The 22,569-nt window shown below is 36.4% G+C and overlaps 1 protein-coding gene across 1 annotated transcript in view; it reads left to right on the top strand.

Moving 5' to 3' along the window:
- The window catches only part of STK3 (serine/threonine kinase 3), a 485,544-nt gene that overhangs the window by 339,204 nt on the left and 123,771 nt on the right, over positions 1–22,569 (top strand). The window contains exons 9-10 of the mRNA XM_012000011.1: positions 3,706–3,843; positions 12,858–12,983. Of these exons, the coding sequence (XP_011855401.1) occupies positions 3,706–3,843; positions 12,858–12,983 (264 nt within the window). The remainder of the gene's footprint in view (positions 1–3,705; positions 3,844–12,857; positions 12,984–22,569) is intronic.

The raw sequence follows: 22,569 nt of genomic DNA, 5'->3' as shown, positions 1-22,569 counted from the left end.
CCTGTCTCAGCCACCCAAGTGGCTGGGATTACAAGTGCCTCCCACTACGCCTGGCTAATTTTTGTTTTTTGGGAGAGATAGGGTTTCACCATATTGGCCAGGCTGGTCTCGAACTCCTGGCCTCAGGTAATCCATCTCTCTCAGCCCCCCAAAGTGTTGGAATTACAGATGGGAACCACCGTGCCTGGCCTAGATTCACATTTTTATATTAACATCTAAAAGGTCTTTTCCTATCCTTCCCTGTTTTTCCTCTTCTCCATCCCTTTTCTAACTAGCAATTTAATATTTGTTTAGTGTAATTTTACCTTTCAATTCCTAGGCAGTTAGAGTGCCAAGGTTTTTTAATACCCGGTAAAGAGTGCCAGGGTCTTTTTATACCTGGTAAGGGACATGATAAACATCCAGTTCAACCTCCTTACTTGGAAAAAAAAACAAAATGATACTAAAACCACACAGTCAGGTAGTGATTTAGAACTCAAGCCAGTTTTTCTGACTTATGTCCAGTATTGGCTCATCACATTGTACCGTTTGCTTTTATTTGTACTGTCTTTTATAAATTAGTGTAATTACTTTATTTCCTTTCCAGAAATTATTTTTAAATTGTATTTAGCTTGTTACCTGTGTATTATGTTTGCTGTCAGGAAACAGCTATATTTGTTACTTCTTTGTAGTTTTATAGTGTTTTCTCATCCTTTATCTCATTTATTTGTTGTAAAGATAACCTTTTGCTCATATATCTGAGGTTCTTAAATAATGGTATGAATTTCTTTGTTATTCTGGCATGCCCATCACTTCTATACATTCACAAACTCAGCTGCTGTAGATTCAGACATGTGTTGACTCATTCCACTGAGATTATAAAGTTCAGTCATTGTAGCTTCTCATTTTCAACCCTTTCCACATCTCCTGGGTACTCCTGCAGTCTAAGGCATGACATTTCAGGCATGAAGATAATTAGTTGTTTTGAAGCACCTAGATTTCTTGGCCTCTTAAACTACTTGTGATCAGAGTAGTCTTTTAGAAACATAATCAGAGGTTTGGTATGTAGTTAAGCAACAAATTGTGTAGAAACAAACACAAGGATAATCATGTCATTTATTTTACTAACATTCTTCAATCAAAATGGTGTTAGAGATAAGATAAATTATATGGCTGTAATGTGTGTCCCTGTGATTTGGTTGGTGGCAAGGGAATGAATTGTTAGTCTAAAGTGAGCCACTGATTGCCAAAACTTTCTATAGAAGGGGCCTATTACCTAATCAACTCATATGAAACCTGGAGATTCTTAAGAGGATCCTCTGTGGTTCATTATTAGGTTAAGTTAGTTAAATTAGTACAGTAAGGCTGGCAAGAAAATCTGTTATTGATGATTTAATGTTAAAAAATGGAAATAAATGGCATAGTGGTTTTCATGGAGACATTTTGGTATAGATCATACGCTAAGACTTATTTGTTTGGACTGTATGCTTGGTGTTCGTGCTTGTTCAATGCATATTTGAAGGTAGACTGTGACATTTTAGGTTCACTTTATGAGAGTACTGGGTAAATAAGAGTTGGAGTTAAGCTTTTTATCCTTGGGTTTCTAATAGCTACTGCTAAGGTGAGCCTTATATGTTAAGATTATCTGAAGATAAGACTGCAACTCATTGCCTCAAAGTTCAAAGGAGAGCATTGGCTTCAAGGACATAAATCATTGTGTTATCCACCAGTTTACAACAGAAGTGCAGATGAACAATATTTATCTAGACAATCTAGTGTAATTTACCTGTAGTTTGAGGTCAGTCTATATAGGGGCTCATGTAAGTCCTTTGAACTGTTTTGCAGAGATGAGAGTTCAAATTTATTTTTATTCTCTAGTTGGAAGTAGCAGGTGGTTTTGTGTGCTTTTTCTAGCAGCTGCTTTTAACCCCATTTTACTCATTTTTTAAAGCCTTATTAGGTTCTGCCTCAACTGTGGAGCTGTCTGAGTTTCATTAGGTTATTTGCAGGCAGAATTTCATTGTCTGGCACTCTGTTGTTTGCTATTTGTTTCATATGTGTTTGTTTTTTTCTCCACAAGTTGACTGTGAGCTCTGGGGGTCTGAGATATGTATCCTATTTAAAATCTGTAATAGCCAGGTTTACAATATCTGATATTTAAAGGGACCATCACATAAAGTAGATAATTGAGCCAGGCTAGATAGGGCTCATGCAAGAGGAAGAACATATGTCGTAGTTTAAATGAGCCTAATTACAGCAGATTCATACCTTGTGGCAATGTGAGATTGATGTTGTCTGAACGAAATAGATCCACTGGCACTATTTGACCTGTGGCCCTTTGTTTTGATACCTCTAAATTATAGCATTGTTCTGAACACACAAAAATGCTTTATAAATATTTGTTTGATTGAAAGATGTTTATTGTTTTGTAATACTGGCTACACTGCTTTTGAAAGACTACCATAGATGTAATAAGTATAGCATGATGTGAGGTGTACAAAAATATTCTAATCTATTAAAGAATTTACCTTTTTTGAAAGAAGATGCATATACGGGTAAAAAGATTGACTCTTAACCTATAATCAACAGACTTGGATATTGAGTCTTTGCTGCTGTGTCCACAGAAAGTCCATTGGATCACTTTCCAAGTTAGAAACCAATGATAATGCATTGTAGTAAATGGCTGCATATTCTGAGGGCATTCAAAAGAATGATATAGGGAATTATTAAAATACTTGAGTGCCTTACAATTTAAGGTACCTATTTCTTATTTCTTGAATTCTGGAGTAATTTTTCATGCTTCCCTTTTTCACCTCTCCAAAACAATATTATTAGCATGTACTCTTGGTTCCTCTTTTGAAGTATCTCATGCTTCATTTCTTCCATTTCATTCCTGTAGATACTATTCTAGTTTGAACATTTTATTGCTCATGTTGGGACATCTACATTAGCCCCCTAACTGACTTTTGTATTTCATATTTAGAATGTCTTCAGGTTTTTGTTTTTTGTTTTTTTAATCTACTTCTTGTGTCATAAACATACTCAGATTAAAAGCAAAAGCATGTCAGGGTGACTGTCTAGGAGGCGAGAGATGAGATGGAGTCTTTCTGTGGTTTTTGAATTTTGAGCTATCTGAATGTATTGTCATTACCACTAAATTATTAGTACTGAATCATTAGTGATAAATTAAAGTAGTGTATTACTTTGAAATTTTTCATTTGAAATTTTGACTTGTATTTAAAAAGAAATAAAAGTCTTGGCACTATCAAGTATTACTTCATATTATAGCAGTAATTTTACTTAAATATTCTGGATTGCAAAAGCAAATTAGACTCCTACTACCCATTTGAAGCAGCAGTACTTATATAAAACTGAAACAAGAAGTAAATCTGGCACGTAGTAGCAAAATTTGGGAATATATCTGTTTAGGGAATATCGTTAGTGGGTCAGAAATGTAGTCTTCTTTGGAGACTGATAAAAAAAGTAATAGGTAAAATAAAGAATGATGTGCTCAATGAGCTACAATTCAAATAGAGGAAATTTAATGGGAAATGATTACATTAGGAGCAGATGGATTGGCTTCCTGAATTTCAGACTTACTGGAAATCCTAGAACAGCTTAAATTTGTTTTTCAAATTTAGAGTCTGATAAAAAGATAAAGAGATTTGTTTATTTGATTGTGCTAGTGTGATTCTTACTGTCTTTTGGATATTTCATTTGCACTAGGCTATTTTTATGATTCCCACAAATCCACCACCAACATTCAGAAAGCCAGAACTTTGGTCTGATGATTTCACCGATTTTGTTAAAAAGTGTTTGGTGAAGAATCCTGAGCAGAGAGCTACTGCAACACAACTTTTACAGGTCAGTGCTTGTGCCTCAAAAGGAAGGATATTTTCTTCATACCTTTCAGCTTTCTGACATTGGCCAAAACTGCTGTGTGTTTCATAACTGATTTCTAAAGATGTAAACCTCCATTCCCCTCCTCTTACCTCTCCTCTTTGTTCTCTTCTTTTCTTTCTTCCCCTCGTCCCCTCATTCCCCGCAGTGTTGTTTTAAAACAAAATTTCCAAAGCATTCTCCTTTCAGAAAAGAATCTTTGTCTTCATAGTTACTATTTCTCATGTTTTTTTTTCTTCTGTTCCTTGACTCAGCATTTGTCCTTTGACTTTTTGCTCCACTATAAAATATGTAAGTACAAGATCCCTGGACTCCTTGAAGAGTTTATCACGTTGTAAATATCAGTTACAGGATTATCTAAAGGAAGAGCTTCAGAGTTTCACTTTTTTTTTTGATAGAATAATTGTAAGTAGACTTTGTATCCAGAATATCAGTAGATTTTAAAATCTACCTTAAAATTTAATGCAAATGGAAATAATTTAATATTTATAATAGTTGTTTGTGAATCTTAATTTTCCCAACAGAATAGCCTTAGAACTTTCAACTAATAATAAGCATGTCTCACGTTAACAAAACTTGATATTTGCAAAATGATTTCTATTGTTAAGTAACAAAAGGATGAAAAACATGGTTCTTGTAAAAAGTGACTTCCCTGTCTCTAAAAGAATCATTGGGTTAAAAGGACAAAAAAAGAAAAAAGGGGAAAAAAAAGTAACTTTCCAAAGTCCTGTTTTTCCAAAAGGATGTGTTGAGGGGTATGGGAAACATGCTCTTAAGTATAATGTTTATTGTTATGAAAGTGTAACTTGGTACTCAATCTCCATAGATGCCAGTACAGCAATATCTATTTAAAGTAAACATCCATATATTCTTTGATCCAACAATTGCACTTCTAGGAATTTATTCTACAGAAATATTTAACCATGTGTGATACAACATATGTGTAAAAATATTCATAGAACATTGAAATTTTAAAAGATTGGAAAGATCCTAAATATCTGTGAACAAGTTGGAAACAATTTAAAGTCCATGAAAGAGAGTGATTGGAAAAATACACCTACGTACGCACAACATATATACCTATCTTAATGCTTATAATGGAGTATCTCTAGAAAAATAAGCAAAAAAAATGGCCTCCAGAGAAGGTAACTAACTATAGATGGGGCAGGACTGGGATGGAGACTTGCTTTTTGATGAATACTGTTTATGAGACTTTTGAGATTTGGGTTATGTGCAAATATTACCTTTCAAAAATTAATGGTTTAGATGGTAAAAATTTATTTTTCCACAAAAAATTGATTAAAACATTTATTTTGAAATATTGTCAATATTCCTTTGAAATATATGTATGTGTTATATATATGTGTGTGTGTGTGTGTATTATTTTATTTTATTTTTTATTTTTTTGAGATGAAGTCTCACTTTGTCACCCAGGCTAGAATGCAGTGGCACCCAGCTCACTGCAACCCCTGCCTCCCAGTTGCAAGTGATTCTCGTGCCTCAGCCTCCCAAGTAGCTGGGATTACAGGTGTGTGCCACCATGCCTGGCTGATTTTTGTATTATTAGTAGAGACAGGGTTTTGCCATGTTGATCAGGCTGGTATCGAACTCCTGACCTCAAGTGATCCACCTGCCTCAGCCTCCCAAAGTGCTGGGATTACAGACGTGAGCCACCGTGCCCGGCCCATATATTTTTTGAGATAGGATTTCACCGTATTGCCCCAGCTGGAGTACAATGGCATGATCTCACTCACTGAAACCTCTACCTCCCGGGCTCCACCTATCCTCCCGCCTCAGCCTCCTGAGTAGCTGGGACTACAGATGCATGCCACCACACCCAGCTAACTTTTGTCTGTTTCATAGAGACAGGATTCGCCATGTTGCCCAGGCTAGTCTCTAACTCCTGGACTCATGTAATCTGCCCACTTTGACCTCCCAAATTCCTGGGATTATAGGCATGAGCTATCTCGCCCTGCTGAAATATATATATATTTTAAAGTAGTCCAAAGGGTACTACCTTTGGATTCCTAGTATCCAGTACTTAATACATACATAGTAAAGGTAATATGTGTATATTTAACCTAACAAACTTCTGATTTAAATTTTTTTTTTTTTTGGATAGGATAATTATCTTTGGCCTCATGAGAGTCTTATTTGGCAGGAAGCCTAGAAACCATTCTGTCTCTTCAAGGAGTTTTGTATGTCTTATCTGTTATGATTTAAATTAGCTGTCTCCAACCTTTTTGGCACCAGGGACTGGTTTCGTGGAAGACAGTTTTTCCATGGATGATGAGCAGAGGTGGGATGGTTTCAGGATTAAACTGTCTGCCTCAGATCATCAGGCGTTAGTTAGATTCTCATAAGGAACATGTAGATCCCTCACATGCGCAGGTCACAATAGGGTTTGTGCTTCTGTTAGAATCTAATGCCACTGCTGATCTGACAGTAGGCAGAGTTCAGGCTGTAATGCTTGCTTACCTCCTGCTGTGCAGCCCAGTTCCTAACGGGCCACAGCAGGTACCAGTCTGCAGCTGGAGGTTGGGGACCCCTGATTTAAATCATAGTTTAACTCTCAGTGGACAATCTGATTGCCAAATTTTTGTTGACATATATCTATAGCTTACATGTACAGATTATACCATATTCATTTCCAGTAAACAAAGAAACAATATTTAAAAAGAAATTCATGATGGATTTTTAAAATAGTGATTGATTTTCTATGACACAGAATATTGTATAAATTTTTAAAAATCATAGATGGGAAGGATCCTTTGAGATTATTAAGTTGAAATTTTAGTAGTTTTTAAAGATAAAGAAATTAAAACCCTAGAGATATTAAAAGACAAGGTTCAATTTCAGTCTATTAGCACTGGAGTTCCTGTTCTGGAGATGATCCTTATACCTGCTGGTGGGCAACCTGGAATCTAAAGTCAGTAAGTGACCAGGCACGGTGACTCACACCTGTAATCCCAGCACTTTGGGAGGCCGAGGCAGGCGGATCACTTGAGATCAGGAGTTCAAGACCAGCCTGGCCAACATAGTGAAACCCCATCTATACAAAAAATACAAAGATTAGCCAGGCATGGTGGCGCATGCCTGTAGTCCCAGCTATTTGGGAGGCTGAGGCAGGAGAATCACTTGAACCTGGGAGATGGGGATTACAGCGAGCCACGATCGCACCTCTGCATTCCAACCTGACCAACAGAGTGAGATTCTGTCTCAAAATAAATAAATAAATAAAGTCAGTGACCAGTCTTCCATGATCTCTTCCGTTTGTGTCAAGTTGGAAAACACAGGTACTTACAACGCAACTTCAAACAGCTATAAAAACAAAGACAGTGTCCTAGAGGAGAGTAGAGCAATAAGAAAGGAAAGACTCCTGTCCTACTCTAAAAATTTTTGACAAACTAGTAGAAAGGTCACACACACCCCCCAAAAACACACAAAAAACTGAAGTTATATTATTTGAGAAACGAAAGACAGAAATGTTAAAAAATTACAATACAATATAGAAGTTACATTCATGATGCACAGCCTATATGATTAATAAATGTAAAAGTAGAAGAATGGATACGGTAATCACAGATACCTCATACAGAAGAAATAGGTCATTTTAGGGAGGAGAAATGGTATGAACAATACGAACAAAGACAAAAAAATGGGAGATGTATTTTAGAACACAGTAAGATCTGCTTAGCCAGAGCAGAAACACCAGTTAGAGAAATAGTGTCAGAGTTTAGATACAGACAACAGTAAAGTAAGAAGGGTATACTGATGCCTAGGATGAGATGCCTCAATTTTGTCTGAGAGCCACTTTACTTACATATGTAAACAAGAGAATATAAGAAAAGAATGTCTTTGATAGCATAATGTTGCAGCAAAATATAGAAATAGAATGAGGAGGCACTGTAATAATACAGGTGTGAATTGTTAAGGACCTGAGTTTAAAAAAATAGTTGCCAAAATAGAAAATAGTAAATCTGATGAAAGAATGAGAAGGGTTTAGTGACTGATTATATATTAACAAAAGCGAGAGAAGACCAACACTACAGAAACTAGAAACCAGCAGAATTACATTTATTTAACAAAGTATAGAAATTTCAAACTACATCATACTTTATCTTCTCAGGGGAATGTATAAACTACCCTTCTAAGCTGCAGTTATTTTTAAGAAAAGCCAATATACTTACCTGGTTCATCCAGTTTACCACAACGCTGCTTTTATGCAGTTCATTGTGAATTCACTATAGTGTCATGCTACAGTTAGTCTATAGAGCTTAACATTCTTAATCTCAAAATCTCAGTATGTCCAATTTCATTTGTACTTGTGCTTTTCCTGTATAACTGCTGCAGACATGGTTTTGATCAACAAAGAGGAAGTGGCTAATAAAGTTAAAAGGGTACTTGAAGAGCAAGGCCATATTATTTGAGTATTCTTGAGTCAGAAGAGAAGTTTTATCAGACAAATTGCCAATTTTTTAAGTACAGGTGCTCCTTAACTTACAATGGAGTTAGGTCCTGATCAACCCCAGTGAAGGTTTAAAATATTGTAAGTCAAAAACGTGTTAAAATACACCTATCCTAGCTTAGCCTAGCCTACCAAAAACGTGCCCAGAACACATAAATTAGTGTAGTTGAGTGTTTTGTAGACACAATTGAATGTGAAAACACAAAACACATTATCCAAAAAATGCTGACAACACAGTACACTATAGAATATTGATTAATTACCCTCATTATCGCATAGCTCACTGGGAGCTGGGACTTATTAATACCTTCACGCTCAGCATCAGAAGAGAGTATTGTACCATATATTACTAGCCTGGGAAAATATCAGATATCAAAATTCCAAGTATGGTTTCTACTGAATGCATATCACTTTTGCAGCATTGTAAAGTTGAAAAATCCTAAATTGAACCTTTGTAAAGGGACTATGTGTATATTTTTAAAGGCATTTTAAGATTAGCAGGAAGTAAAATTAAAACTGCAAAGCAACGTAAAAAAGAATGCAGAAAAAACAAGATGGCAAATGTAAAACATTTATGATAGAATATTATGATAAAACATTTATGTTTTACATAATGTAAAACAATTATGATAAAAATGGCATTAGCATATAATTATATACTAATATAATGGTTAATTTTTTATTAAATAATATTTAGTTAAGTACTAAATGGTTCACTTAGTTCATAAGATAAATGCAACTCCATGCTTTCTACATGAGCTAAATTTACAAACTTATATAAAATCCAACTCATGTTTCTATGTGAGGCATACTTAAAAGAATTTGGGTTAAAAGTTAAAAACAGGCAATGAAATTTTAATAAAACACATAAAAAGATACTATGAATAACATGATTAAAAAAAGCAAAATTGACAGCAGAAATCAGTAAATGAGGAAGGAGTCACTTAATATTGATAAAAAACAATATAAAGGATGATACAGTTATAAACTTGGTATATTAATACAGCATTGTATGTTACAAATTAAAGACATAAGAGGTTGATCTAAATAAATAAATTGGGATATTTTGATATTCCGTTTTCGGTCACTGAGAAACAATATAGGCAAAAAATAAAGATAAACATTATCTGAATTATATAGTGATTGATTTAATAGAAAAATCAAATTTTATGTTTAATAAACAAATTACATCGTTTTTGTTAAATGCTTAGAAAAGTATATGATGCCAGTATGAGATAGAATAATGAAACAGAATTAAATGCCCAGAAATGGTATATAATATACAAAGGAAACTAGCATATCGTGAAGATAACATTTCTTTTTTTTTTTTTTTTTGAGACGGAGTCTCGCCCTGTCGCCCAGGCTGAGTGCAGTGGCGTAATCTCGGCTCACTGCAAGCTCCGCCTTCCGGGTTCACGCCATTCTCCTGCCTCAGCCTCCCGAGTAGCTGGGACTACAGGCGCCCGCCACCTCGCCCAGCTAGTTTTTTTGTATTTTTTAGTAGAGACGGGGTTTCACCGTGTTAGCCAGGATGGTCTCGATCTCCTGACCTCGTGATCCGCCCGTCTCGGCCTCCCAAAGTGCTGGGATTACAGGCTTGAGCCACCGCGTCCGGCCGAAGATAACATTTCTAATCAGTGAGGGAGAAACAACTTAAAGTAAAAATGGTGCTGAGATAACTGCCTGCCTTTGGGGGGTGTTGGGAGGATTAACTTAGATCTTCACTACAACACACCAAAGTAATTTCCAGATGGATTAAGGTCTTAAATGTTAAAAAAAAGAAAAACGAAAAATGGAAATAGGAAAGAACTAGGGATTAATATAGGAGAATATTTATATATTCATTCTATTGCAATAAAACAAAAGAAAAATGGATGATTTGAATATATATAACTTAGAAAAATGCATGAATGGCAAAAAATGGAAACTAAAAAATATATATGTAATATTTATGTCAGGCAAGGGGCTGAATATATGAAGGGTTCTGTAAAGTATTTCAACAAGAGAAAGATGAATGTACCAGATTCTAAAAGGCAATAAAGATTTCCTATTTCTAAATGTATCTAAAATAAAAATTAAAGAGGGTGAGGATTCTTAAACCACCTAAAGTAATGAGAAGACAGAAATTACTGCAGATCAACCTATCACATTCTTGATGATGTATTTTAAAAATTAAGACTGCTTGAAAAGTTTATTCTTTTAAAATCTGAAATACTTCCTCTTAAATTTTATTCATGTTCTGAATTATCAATTTCTAAACTGATAGAGTTCAAAATTAATGAATTATATAAAAACACTTCAGATAAAACAAGTGCTTAAAGTGAGTTGAAGAAGGGATTTCTGCTGCTAGACAGATTGAGTAACCATATTTTTCTCTGTACTTATTAAAGTACAGCTGAAACCTTGGATATTATAAGTATATAAAACAAGCATAAAAAGACTGAAAGGTGGAAAGAAGGCAATAGACTTGCTAGAGATGGTGGGACCCAAGGAAAGACATAGCTGTGAGTGAGTTCCCTGGAGTTTCTTTTTACCTCATTTATCCCACACTGGGTAGCGGAGAAGCCAACAACCCAGAAACAACATTGGACACAAACTAAAAACCTGCTCTCTCAAGCAGAAGGACGGAGAAATGGACAGCCTAGTAAGACAGAAAACTTTCAGACAGTAACCGTTCTACTCTAGCCAAACACCACCAAGAGAACTATGGCCTACCCCACCAGCAAAGGCTAAATGGAGAACCTAGACTTCCACCCTTTTGAGGCTGTCCAGTCCTTCTGAGGTGGTGTCAGAGAAGACTGAGTGTCAAGCTAAGGCTTTCATCTCCACAAGGCAGTGCAGAAAGTATCCCCTCCCTAAGTGAGGAGTGCCAGTGAAGACCATATGGGAGCCTGGACTTATACTCCTACCAGGCAGTAACAAGAACCCAACAACCTCCCTGTTGGAGTGGGTCAGAGGCAGTCTGGTGAAGGGTCAGGACTTTCACCACCAATCAGCTAAAATGAGACTACTCCCCACAGTACCAGTATAGGACTCTGGGAGAACCTGACCTCTCACTCTTATCCGTTGGTAACGAAGAGCCCTCCATAGCCCAGGCCAGGAAGTGGAACACAGTATTTCCCCCCACATTCACTTAGTCACATATAACTACCTGAATGGGTTAAGCTGAGAAATGTAGGGTCCAGTTGGGCAATTGTAGGTCCAACCACAACTCTGTTTTGGTGTATGACCAGGAGTCTCTACCACAGATATGTTAATAGGACTTAATTTATCTGGTAAGATTAATCTATAACTGTTCTAAAATAATTTATTGGTTCTTTACAATTGATTTTAGTATTTCTGTACTCTGAAAAAGTTCTTTCTTATGGTTGTCCCAAATGATATGTTTGCCATTTTAAAGCCTCTTTCAAATATCTGTTTCTTCTTCAGCACAATTTTTTTTGTCTTTGAATATATTTTTGTGTTCTATTGATGTTTATTAAAATAACTCAGGGCTGGGTGCAGTGGCTCATGCCTGTATTCCTAGCACTTAGGGAGACTGAGGTGGGAGGATCACTTAAGCCCGGGAGATCAAGACTATAGTGAGCCATGATTGCACCATTGTGCTCGCACCTGGGCAACAAAGCAAGCCCCTGTCTCAAACAAACAAATAACTCACTCGCTCACTCACTCACTCACTCACTCACTCAGGTCACTTTTACCCGACGCTATCTACTGACATATAACTATGAAAATTACTGAAACTGATTGCTGCCCCAAATTTAGGTTTTCTATCCCAAATTATAACCTTTCACTCTACTTTCTCTCGTGTCCCTCCTTCTCAATAAAAAGAAATTTAAAACCTAGGTCTATTATGATAGTTTTCCTTCTCTTTGTCAGAATTGCAGACAGCTTAGCTATTTTAGCTAGATCGGGGTGATATTTTTTAAAAAGTGACAAGTTATTTTATATATGGTAAAGAAATTAGGCAACATTCATTTTCTGAAAAAATATTTTTGTCTTTGGAAGAGGTTAAATTACTTAAGATACAGTAAAACAGAAAATATGTTAAAGAAGTAACAAAATAGTTGCTTTCCTTTTGGCCCCTGATTTTGGCTGTCAACTTATTAAGATTAACTAAATTCTGTAACTCAGTACCAAAATAATTTTATTTTTATGTGTAATATAATCTGTAATCATATTTTTAACTTAATCTTTTTTATTCCTAGTGTACACTTCATTTGGACAATTAGATCTTTAAGGATAATGTAGTTTTATTAACAGGGTTGCATTTTTGTATGTGTGCTTTAAGTTTTTTTTTTTTCCTTTTTGAAAACAAGCCCCAAAGCAAATTCTTTATTTCTGGGCAGTGGCCATATTCTGTTTTCTTAACCTATACATTTAATTCTAGATGAAAAAACAATTGTTGAAGCCTGTGATCCTGGTTAACGTTTACATGTTGTTTTAACATTTGTTAGCTATGATTCAGAAAAATCTTTTGAATTTATACCATTGAATTTTACTTTTTTAGCATCCTTTTATCAAGAATGCAAAACCTGTATCAATATTAAGAGACCTGATCACAGAAGCTATGGAGATCAAAGCTAAAAGACATGAGGAACAGCAACGAGAATTGGAAGAGGAAGAAGAAAATTCGGTTTGTAATTATCTTCAAAAAGTTGATTTATTTCTGCTGAGTTATTTTTCTATAATTCTGTTTCTTTAAATAAAAGCACTTACTGTTTTATTATACAAGTAAGATATGTTTTTTCATTGAATCTCAAAATATATTTGGTTTGCATTATACATTTGCTATCTTTTTCTGATGTCTTAAGAATTAGTGATTACTGGAATGTAATGTTGATAGGATGAACTTGCACAGTACCTAGTATCTAGTTGATACTAACTCTGGGTTTGTTAAATAAATATTGTCTTGAATTTGGACAATTTTGTGTCATATCTTCTGGAATTTTCTTTTAATTGGTCGCCAGCTATGTTGTAGATAAAGCGTACCGTAGCAGAATAGGAGTTGCAGGTGGGACATAAAAGGGCCTGGCATATAAAACTAGCCATTAGTTCCTTTTACTTTATGCTGATGTTACTACATTTAAATAACAAAATAAAATAATTGTATTTATTTACCACATTTTGTAGTGTCTAATACTTTTCTTTTGAAACAGTGTCTCACTGTGTTACCTGGGCTGGAGTACAGTGGCACAATCTTGACTCACTGCAACCTCCACCTCCCAAGTTCAAGCGATTCTCCTGCCTCAGCCTCATGAGTATCTGGGGCTACAGGCGCACACTACCATGCCTGGCTAATTTTTGTGTTTTTAATAGAGATGGGGTTTCACCCTTTTGGCCAGGCTGGTCTCAAACTCCTGACCTCAAGTAATCTATCCACCTGGACTTCCCAAAGTGCTGGGATTACAGGTGTGAGCCAACTGCACCTGGCTTGTAGTGTCTGATGCTTCTATCCCTTGCTAATTATTTTTTGCCTCTGTGTTTCAAGTTATATGTTTTTTTTCTGGATAAAGATATAGAGGAGAATAACCCTTGGTATTCAAATAGTCATAAGATCTGAAAACACGTGTATTATTTTATTTTTTACTGATTGAAAATGTACTTTATAACGGTATGTTCTCCCATAAAAGCTCATTTAAAAAAATCTCACAGTTTCTGTATACAAATAGAATTATTTTGCTAAATTAAATTCAGTTTTAATTTCAGAGACTGGTTATCCAGTTGGGAATTCTTTTGAAATTCTTTTACTCTTTTTACCAATTATTAAACCTTTTATCACATGGTAGCCCAGGACAAGGAGAAATGTGCATCTTCATAGAGCTGACTTATAATCATGTTCTTTAGATACGCAGTTACATGAGTTATTTATTTGGCCATCGTCATGGAATACCTAGTGAGGAGATACTTGAAGCCTGTATTCTAGACTTAAAATCTTTCACCAATGAATTCACTACTTAGAATTTTAAATAGTGTCTTCAAAAGGTATTTTTTTCTGGTTTGTCATTGTGCATTAATTCTACAAAGGTAAGTAGGTGATATGGGAGATGTTCTTGCTCTCGGGGTTTCCTGTTTCCTAACTGGATTCCTGTGTGATGATAGATACATTTAGTTTCAGATTTCTCTCCAGTTAATGTTTTTAAATGTTAAATTTTTGTAGTTGTTTCTTGTGGGTTCAAAGGCACTTTATCATATATTATCAGTTTTTACTACTTTTTAATGCTTTGTTACAGTCATTTTGGTTTCTTTCTGCCCCCTTGGTGATCTCTTTCTTCACCATTTTTCTTTCCTTCGCTGAGCTTAAGTCACACTAGTCTTTCAGATTTTTATTATTTTTTTTTAACATGCTTAAGATCTTTCCTTACTCTGGGCCTTTGCATGTGCTATACTCTGTGCTTGAAACACTCTTTTTCCTTAAAACTCTTGGAGTGGCTAGGTTCTTTTCTTTTGAGTCTCAGCTTTAAATATCTTGTACACCCAAAACATAGCACCTTAAAACAACGGATATTTATTATCATGGTATTTGTAGATTGCTGTTTCAAGAGGGTCTTAGTTAGGTGATTCATTCTCAGGGTTTCTTATGAGATTGCAGTCTAAGTGTTCGTCAGAGCTGCAGTCATCTGAAGGCTTGACAAGGGCTGGAGGATTCACTTCCAGGATGGCTCATTCTGGGGCTCTCAGAGTGAGTGGTCCAAGAGAGAGAACAAAGAGGACTTCTCACTGTCTTTTATGTTGTAGTCTCAGGAGCTAAATACTGTCACTTCTGCCACATTCTTTTTATTTTATTTTATTTTATTTTTATTTATTTTTTTGAGACAGAGTCTTGCTCTGGTGCACAGGCTGGATTGCAGTGGCATGAGCTTGGCTCACTGCAACCTCTACCTCCCAGGTTCAAGCAGTTCTCCTGCCTCAGCTTCCTGAGTAGCTGGGACTGTAGATTCATGCCACTACACCTGGCTAATTTTTGTATTTTTAGTAGAGACCGAGTTTCGTCATATTGGTCAGGCTGGTCTTGAACTCCTGACTTTGGGTGATCCACCCACCTCAGCCTTCCAAAGTGCTGGGATTACAGGCATGAGCCCCTGCGCCCGGCCCATTCTAGTTTTTAAAAGCAAGTGAGTGGTGGACCAGGGAGATCCAAGAATCGATTATCTCCACAGAAGCAACTGTTAAGCTGGCAAAAACTGACAAATCAACTTTTGCATAACTCTGTAATCTGATAGAAAACTTACAGCATCCGGAAGACTGCCAGATTTTGGTAAGAAAACATTATGACATTTTTGCTTATATACCTAGTATCCTTTATTTTCTAGCTCAGCAGCAGCTATGGGGCCAGCAACCCATATTCCTGGTATAGCTCACTGGTGCCAGGAGGAGGACAATGAGAACCTTGTTCTGAAAAAAAAAAAACTGTAGTTTTCATTTTGACCTGTCTGGTGGTTCCCTGAGGGACTGGTGCAGATACCTTTGTTCAGCTCCCCATGAGCTAGAGCAGCTTCCTGGTTGGTATCTGTCAACCATCTAAATCTGCTAGAGCTAGTAAACAAATTTGGCAAAGTTTCAGTGTACAGCATCAACCACAAAACTCGGTTGTATTTCTAGGCACCAGCAATGAAAAATGTAGAAAGGAATTTAAGTAAACAATGCCATTTATAATAGCATCCAAAAGAATGAAATACCTAAGGAATAAATTTAACCAAGGAGGTGAAAAACTTGTACAGTGAAAAGTACAAAACATTGCTAAAATAAAAGACCTAAATCAATAGAAAGATGTCTCGTGTTCAGAGATTAGAAGACATCATATTGTGAAGATGGCAGTACTTCTCAAAGCAATTCACAGATTATTTAAAGATCCATTTCCAAATTCCAGGTTATTTTTTGCAGAAGAGGAAAAGTCAGTGCTCAAATTCATATGGAATAAAAAGGGGCCCCAAATAGCCAAAACATATCAAAAAAGAAGAACCATGTTAGAAGACTCACACTTCCTGTTTTCAAAACTTAATATTAAGTTGCAGCGATCAAATCAGTGTAGTACTAGCTTAAGGATAGGTATGTAGACCAAGGGAATAGAAAGTCTGGAAATAAATCCATAAATCTATGGCCAACTGATTTTTAACAGAGTTGCTAAGACTATTTAATGGGAAAAGAACAATCTCTTCAACAAATGGCACTGGGACAGCTGGATAGCCACATGTAAAAGAATGAAGTTAGACCCCTGTGTCTTATCAAATACAGCAGGCTTTTAGTATAAGATCTGATTGGCTGGATCAGCAACCTAAATATAAGAGCTAAAACTTTAAAACTCTTAGAAGAAAACATAGGGTTAGTCTTCATGACTTTGGATTTGTCAGTGAATTCTTAGAAAATGATCCTAAAGCAGAAGTAACAAAAGAAAAAAGATAAACTGAACTTCATCAAAATTAAACATTTTTGTGCATAAAAGAATAAATTATCAAGAAGTGAAAAGACAGCCTGTAGGATGAGAGAAAATATTTACAAATTATGCTTCTGATAAGGGTCTAGTATCCAAAATGTATAGAAGCTGGGTGTGGTGGCTCATGCCTGTAATACCAGCACTTTGGGAGGCTGAGATGGGTCGATCGCCCAAGCCCAGGAATTCAAGACTAGCTGGGCAACATAATGAGACCCTATCTGTTTTTAAAAAAAAAAAAAAAAAAAGGGCAAACTGTATAGAGAACTCTTACAACTTACAATTGAATTATAGGCAAATTGGTGGTTACCAGAGACCAGGACAGGACCCAATTGTGGTGGGCAGGGGGTGGGAAGGAGGGAAGGATGGAGAGCGACTCCTTAATGGGTAGAGTGTTTTCTTTTGAGGTGATGAAAATGTTGTGATACTAGATAGAGGAGATGGTTGCACATTGTGAATGTACTAAGTGCCACTTATTTGTATACTTTAAAATGGTTAATTTTTTGTATATGAAGTTCAACTCAATTGAAAAAAAAAGAAGTCACTAGGTCTGGCCTGCAATCAAGGCAGTAGGAATGAGGCTCCACCTTTCGAGGGGAGAATTGCCAAATAATTTATGGTTATGTTTTAAAACTAGCTCAGACTATCCTCTGGCTGCACATTATTTACATTCCCTGCCCATGCAAAATACACGCACTATCCCATCTACCCTAAGTATTATTTCTTTACAATATCAGCTCAAAATCTAGAATGTCATCTTCTAAATTACATTGAGATAGAGATAATGTTCCTTAGGTCCAGTTCCTCTCAATCTGAAGACCTATAAACAAAAGAGAGAAGTTTCTTAACCCACCCCTACTGCCCTGAATAGCCAACATACAATGGTGGATAAGGCATAAAATTATATCACTGTGGTTAGTTCTGTTTAAAAAAACGGAAGACAGGAAGTGCACATGAGTGCATAGAAAACTTCCATAGCGGTTTTGGAATCCAGCCAAGCAAATGTTAGAAGTTTCTTCATTAAAACTAAGTTCTGTTCCTACCTCAGCATAGTTTTTCATGACTCCTTTCTATGTTCTCTGTTTTTTGCTCTGCCCACTGAGTTCTTCCTTTTTCATGGAAGGTAGCCTGTATGTTGAGCTAGATAGTTTTGTGAGCCTGCTTCCTGTGGTTAGAAATTTTGGAGTCCAAAGCCCTCTTTCCATTTCATGCATCTCTGTGCTCTGCAGTCAATGCTGGTAGTGTTTCTGCCAAAAACACTTTGTGGGTCTCCTATAAATGAGATTTATAGGAACTTACTCCATATTAGAATAATCTACACTCATAAATTTTGTTGAGATAATTGTTTCCCTAATTTTGGCCTTTTGATGAGATTGTGCAGGGACAATGCCTTTAAGCTTCTTAGAAGCCCTGTTATTTGAGGAACTGCATGGATCTCTCAGAAATCTTAAAGGATTTTACAGTCACCTTTTCAGCTTGATATTTTTACCATAATTTCCTTAATATTGCCTGGATTTGAGGTTTGCTTGGAAGCTGTCTCATAACTGTAGCATGGTTTGCTGTGTGTAGAGGCTGGAGATGTACAAAATCAACAAGTCTTTGGTCCCTCTTTTGTTTAATTGTTGTTTCTTAAGCTTATCTCTCTCCTTTTGTGTTTGATTATAGCAGCAGGAAGAAATCAGGCAACATCTTAAATGCTTTGCTAGACCACCCAGTTCATTAGGTACATTTTTTGCTTTTCCTGTTACTTTTCTGGTTCCTATAGTCAACAGTTGATATGGTTTGGCTGTGGCTCCACCCAAATTTCACCTTTAATTATAGTTCCCATAATCCCCATGTGTCGTGGTAGGGACCTGGTGGGAGGTAATTGAATCATGGGGGCAGTTACTCACATGCTGTTCTCATGATAATGAGTGAATTCTCATGAGGTCTGATGGTTTTATAAGGCACTTCTCCTGCTGCCCTTTGAAGAGCTGACTTCTGCCATGATTGTAAGTTTCCTGAAGCCTCCTCAGCCATGTGGAACTGTGAGTCAAGTAAGCCTCCTTTCTTTATAAATTACCCAGTCTCAGGTATTTATAGCAGCGTGAGAATGGACTAATACAGTAAATTGGTATGGTAGTGGGGTGCTGCTGTAAAGGACTTGCCTTGTCTCAGATGAGACTTTGGACTTGTACTTTTGAGTTAATGCTGGAATGAGCTAAGACTCTGGGGGACTGTTGGAAAGGCATGATTGTGTTTTGAAATGTGAGGACATGAGATTTGGGAGGGTGCAGGGGCAGAATGATATGGTTTGGCTGTGTTGCTACCCACGTCTCCTCTTGAACTGTAGTTCCCATATTCCTCATATGTCGTGGGAGGGACCTGGTGGGAGGTAATTGAATCAGGGAATAACCACCCGATTCTTGTGATAATGAATGAGTTCTCAGGAGATCTGATGGTTTTATAAGGGGCTTTCCCTGCTTTGCTCAGCAGTTCTCTCTCCTGCTGCCCTGTGAAGAGGTGCTTTCTGCCGTGATTTTAAGTTTCCTGAGGCCTCCCCGGCCATGTGGAATTATGAATCAATTAAACCTCTTTTCTTTATAAATTACTCAGGTATTCCTTCATTGCAGTGTGAGAATGGACTAATACAACAATGTTTCTAAATTTTCTGCCACCACGTAAGAATCTCCTTTTCTCCAGCTTTCTAATATTTCCCTTACCTTCCTGAAACTTTCTTAAAAGCTATCAGGCTTCTAATAGTTTTTTCATGACTCTTCAGGCTCTTACTAAAACTGTCTTCAAAGTGCTTCTAGCTTCTGCCCACTGCTTAGTTTCAAATCCAACAACACCAAGTCGTTTTAGGTATATGTTACTAAGTCCTATCCATATTCAAGGTGAGGGGAATTAGTTTTTGCTTTTTGAGGGAGGACTGAAAATATTGTGAGCACTTAAAAATTATGTCAGGTTTTTATGATTTTTTTTCCCCTGAATAAACATTTATTCTCTGGGGCAAAGCTTAGTGTTTCTGGGTAAAACTCTTATGGTCTTTTTACTGAAATTATAAGAAAAAAGTAAAAAGTTTGGAGAGTCACACATTGAGCAATATTCACATGCTTTGCTTCAGATTATTTTTTCAGGCAGTACCTTCCATTTTGAGGTCATTTTATTAGATGTTGCCCTGCATGGAAAACATACATACGTACACACATACATTCTCACAAGCACTTAAAAGAATGAGATAGGCAGAATGAATCTGAAGTCTTTCTACAGTTAATGTATATCCTGCATTGCCATTTAGTTTTAGCAACTTTTAAAATTAGTAGATATAATTTCTCAGGAAAGTTTATCCACATTGAAGGCTCAGAATCTTACATAGTTTATATCTTTTATTCCTTTGGGATTCTTTTGTGAATTGGCTTAAATTGGATTACATATACAGTTTTAAATAAAACAGCTAATTTATCATAGACTACACATCTCTTGATGTTCAGTAGGCCAATTTATTTCATTGAAGTGATACTCTTTTTTCATAAAAATAAAATACTTTTTATAAAATGTACAGTAATTTTTGACTAAATGAACACAAAGTTTAATCTAAGTTGTGTATATAAAAAGCAGGCATACAGGATTTGTTCAGTTAATACTAGTTTATCCTTAGTACTCAAAATGTAAGCATGCAATTTGGTAATTTGGTATTTACACAACAAGCACTATTCATTCTTATGTATTTCTTGAATTTAGTTGATGATTTTTAACATACTAATTTGTAAGTTTGCTGGTATGGCTTATTGAAATATTATACAGGTACTTGAATAAGTTTTTAAATATTTATACAGTAAAAGAGTACTTGTTTTTAAGTAAAACAGCAAAGCAAATGTTCTACATGTGGTACATTGGATGATGATTTTCAAAGCAGAATGATGTTAATTGAATTTATAAGATAAGGCACCGAATGCAGCATTGACATGCTATTTTTAAAGTACTTTAAAAGATTGATAAGGAGTTTAGAAGAATTGCTTTGTCACTGGAGCTCAGACATTTCTTAGGGATTACAGTGTTAAGTAAAATACAAGGAGTTAAATGGGTGTAGAAGAATTTTAAGTGAAATGTTGAGCAAAAAATGGGATACTTTTTGATGTTAAGCTTGAATGAAATCTTTTCACTTTTATGCATGTATCAGGTCCTTTACTTTTATCTAAAGAAAGGTGTTATTTGACTTCATATTAACTTATTAATGACTCAAAGAAAAGAAGTCTAATTGGTCTTAGACTATGTCTTAGAGCTTCTATCCTTGAAAAAGAAATGAGGACTTTCTGGTGACCTCTTATGGTCTGAACTCAGAGCTGTTCAGGTTGGTTGTGGTCCTTAATGTCTGAATAATGGCATATTCCCTTTAAACGTGCTTCACTAAAGCAGTTGATTCTCAGCATGGGTATGGGGAGAAATGCCAGGGTGCTTTGAATAACCCATTCCCCTCAGGTGGTGATACAGTTTCAGGTGAGCATTTCTTAGACAGAAACTCCCCCTCCCCTTCCCTTCTTTCTCCTTACCCCTATTCAATAGGGAGCTTCAGAAGTCTGCCTTCTTCTTTTTTTTTTTTTTTTTTGAGATGGAGTCTCACTCTGTTGCCCAGGCTGGAGTGCAGTGGTGTGATCTCAGCTCACTGCAACCTCTGCCTCCTGGGTTCAAGCGATTCTTCTGCCTCAGCCTCCCAGGTAGCTAGGGTTACAGGTGCGTGCCACCATGCCCAACTAATTTTTGTATTTTTAGTAGAGACAAGGTTTTGCCATGTTGGCCAGGCTGGTCATGAACTCCTGACCTCAAGTGATCCACCTGCCTCAGCCTCCCAAAGTGCTGGGATTACAGGCCTGAGCTGTTTCTGGCCAAAAATCTACCTTTTGAGAACCTTTTGAATTAGGTAAAGAACAGAACAGCAACAGAATTAGCCCAGCTCAGTCCAGAAGCCTGTAATGTACTTAGTTGATAAAAGGGAGGTTGCATTATCTAGAAATAGATCAGACTATCTGAATGTGAATTCTAGTTCTGTTCCCAAATAACTTTATGTCTTTGGGCAGGTTACTTAACCTCTCTAATTCAGTTTTACCATCTGCAAATAGAGTTGTTATGAGGGTATAATTTTATTTTTTTATATATATATATATATGCACTTAGAATAATGTTTTGCACATAGTATGCTCAATAAAGTTTAGCTTTTGTTTTTATTAATGCCACTACTTACACCATCACTACTGCTGTTGTAACATTTTGGCCAGGTTTTTTTTTTGTTGTTGTTATTGTTCTGTTTGTTTAGTTTTCAGGGTTTTTTTGGTGGTTGCCCCTACTGGTTTTGCCCTACCTTGTGGCCACCAAAATAACATTACTGATCTGGTATGAACCGATATAGATTCAATTTTTAAAAAAACATTTTAAAACAAATTTTAGCTGGCAAATATGTTTGGAAGAGTTGGTAGATATTTTTATAAACCTAGTTTTAAAATTAAAAATAAATATATTTGGGCCAGGCACAGTGGGTCGCACCTGTAATCCCAGCAGTTTGGGAGACCAAGACAGGCTGATTGCTTGAGCCCGGGAGTTGAAGACCAGCCTGGGCAACATGGTGAAACCCTGTCTCTACAAAAAAAAATTTTTTTTTAAACCCACAAAATTAGCCAGGCTTGGTGATGCATGCCTGTAGTCCCAGCTATTTGGGAGCCTGAGGTGGGAGGATGGTTTGAGCCTGGGCAGTTGAGGCTGCGGTAAGCCATGATCATGCCACTGGACTCCAGCCTTTCTCTCTCTGTCTCTCTAA

Source organism: Mandrillus leucophaeus, unplaced genomic scaffold (assembly GCF_000951045.1).
Source record: "Mandrillus leucophaeus isolate KB7577 unplaced genomic scaffold, Mleu.le_1.0 Scaffold611, whole genome shotgun sequence".
Lineage (NCBI taxonomy): Eukaryota > Metazoa > Chordata > Mammalia > Primates > Cercopithecidae > Mandrillus > Mandrillus leucophaeus.
Note: the sequence above shows the minus strand (reverse complement) of the source record. Positions and strands in the feature narration are given on the sequence as shown.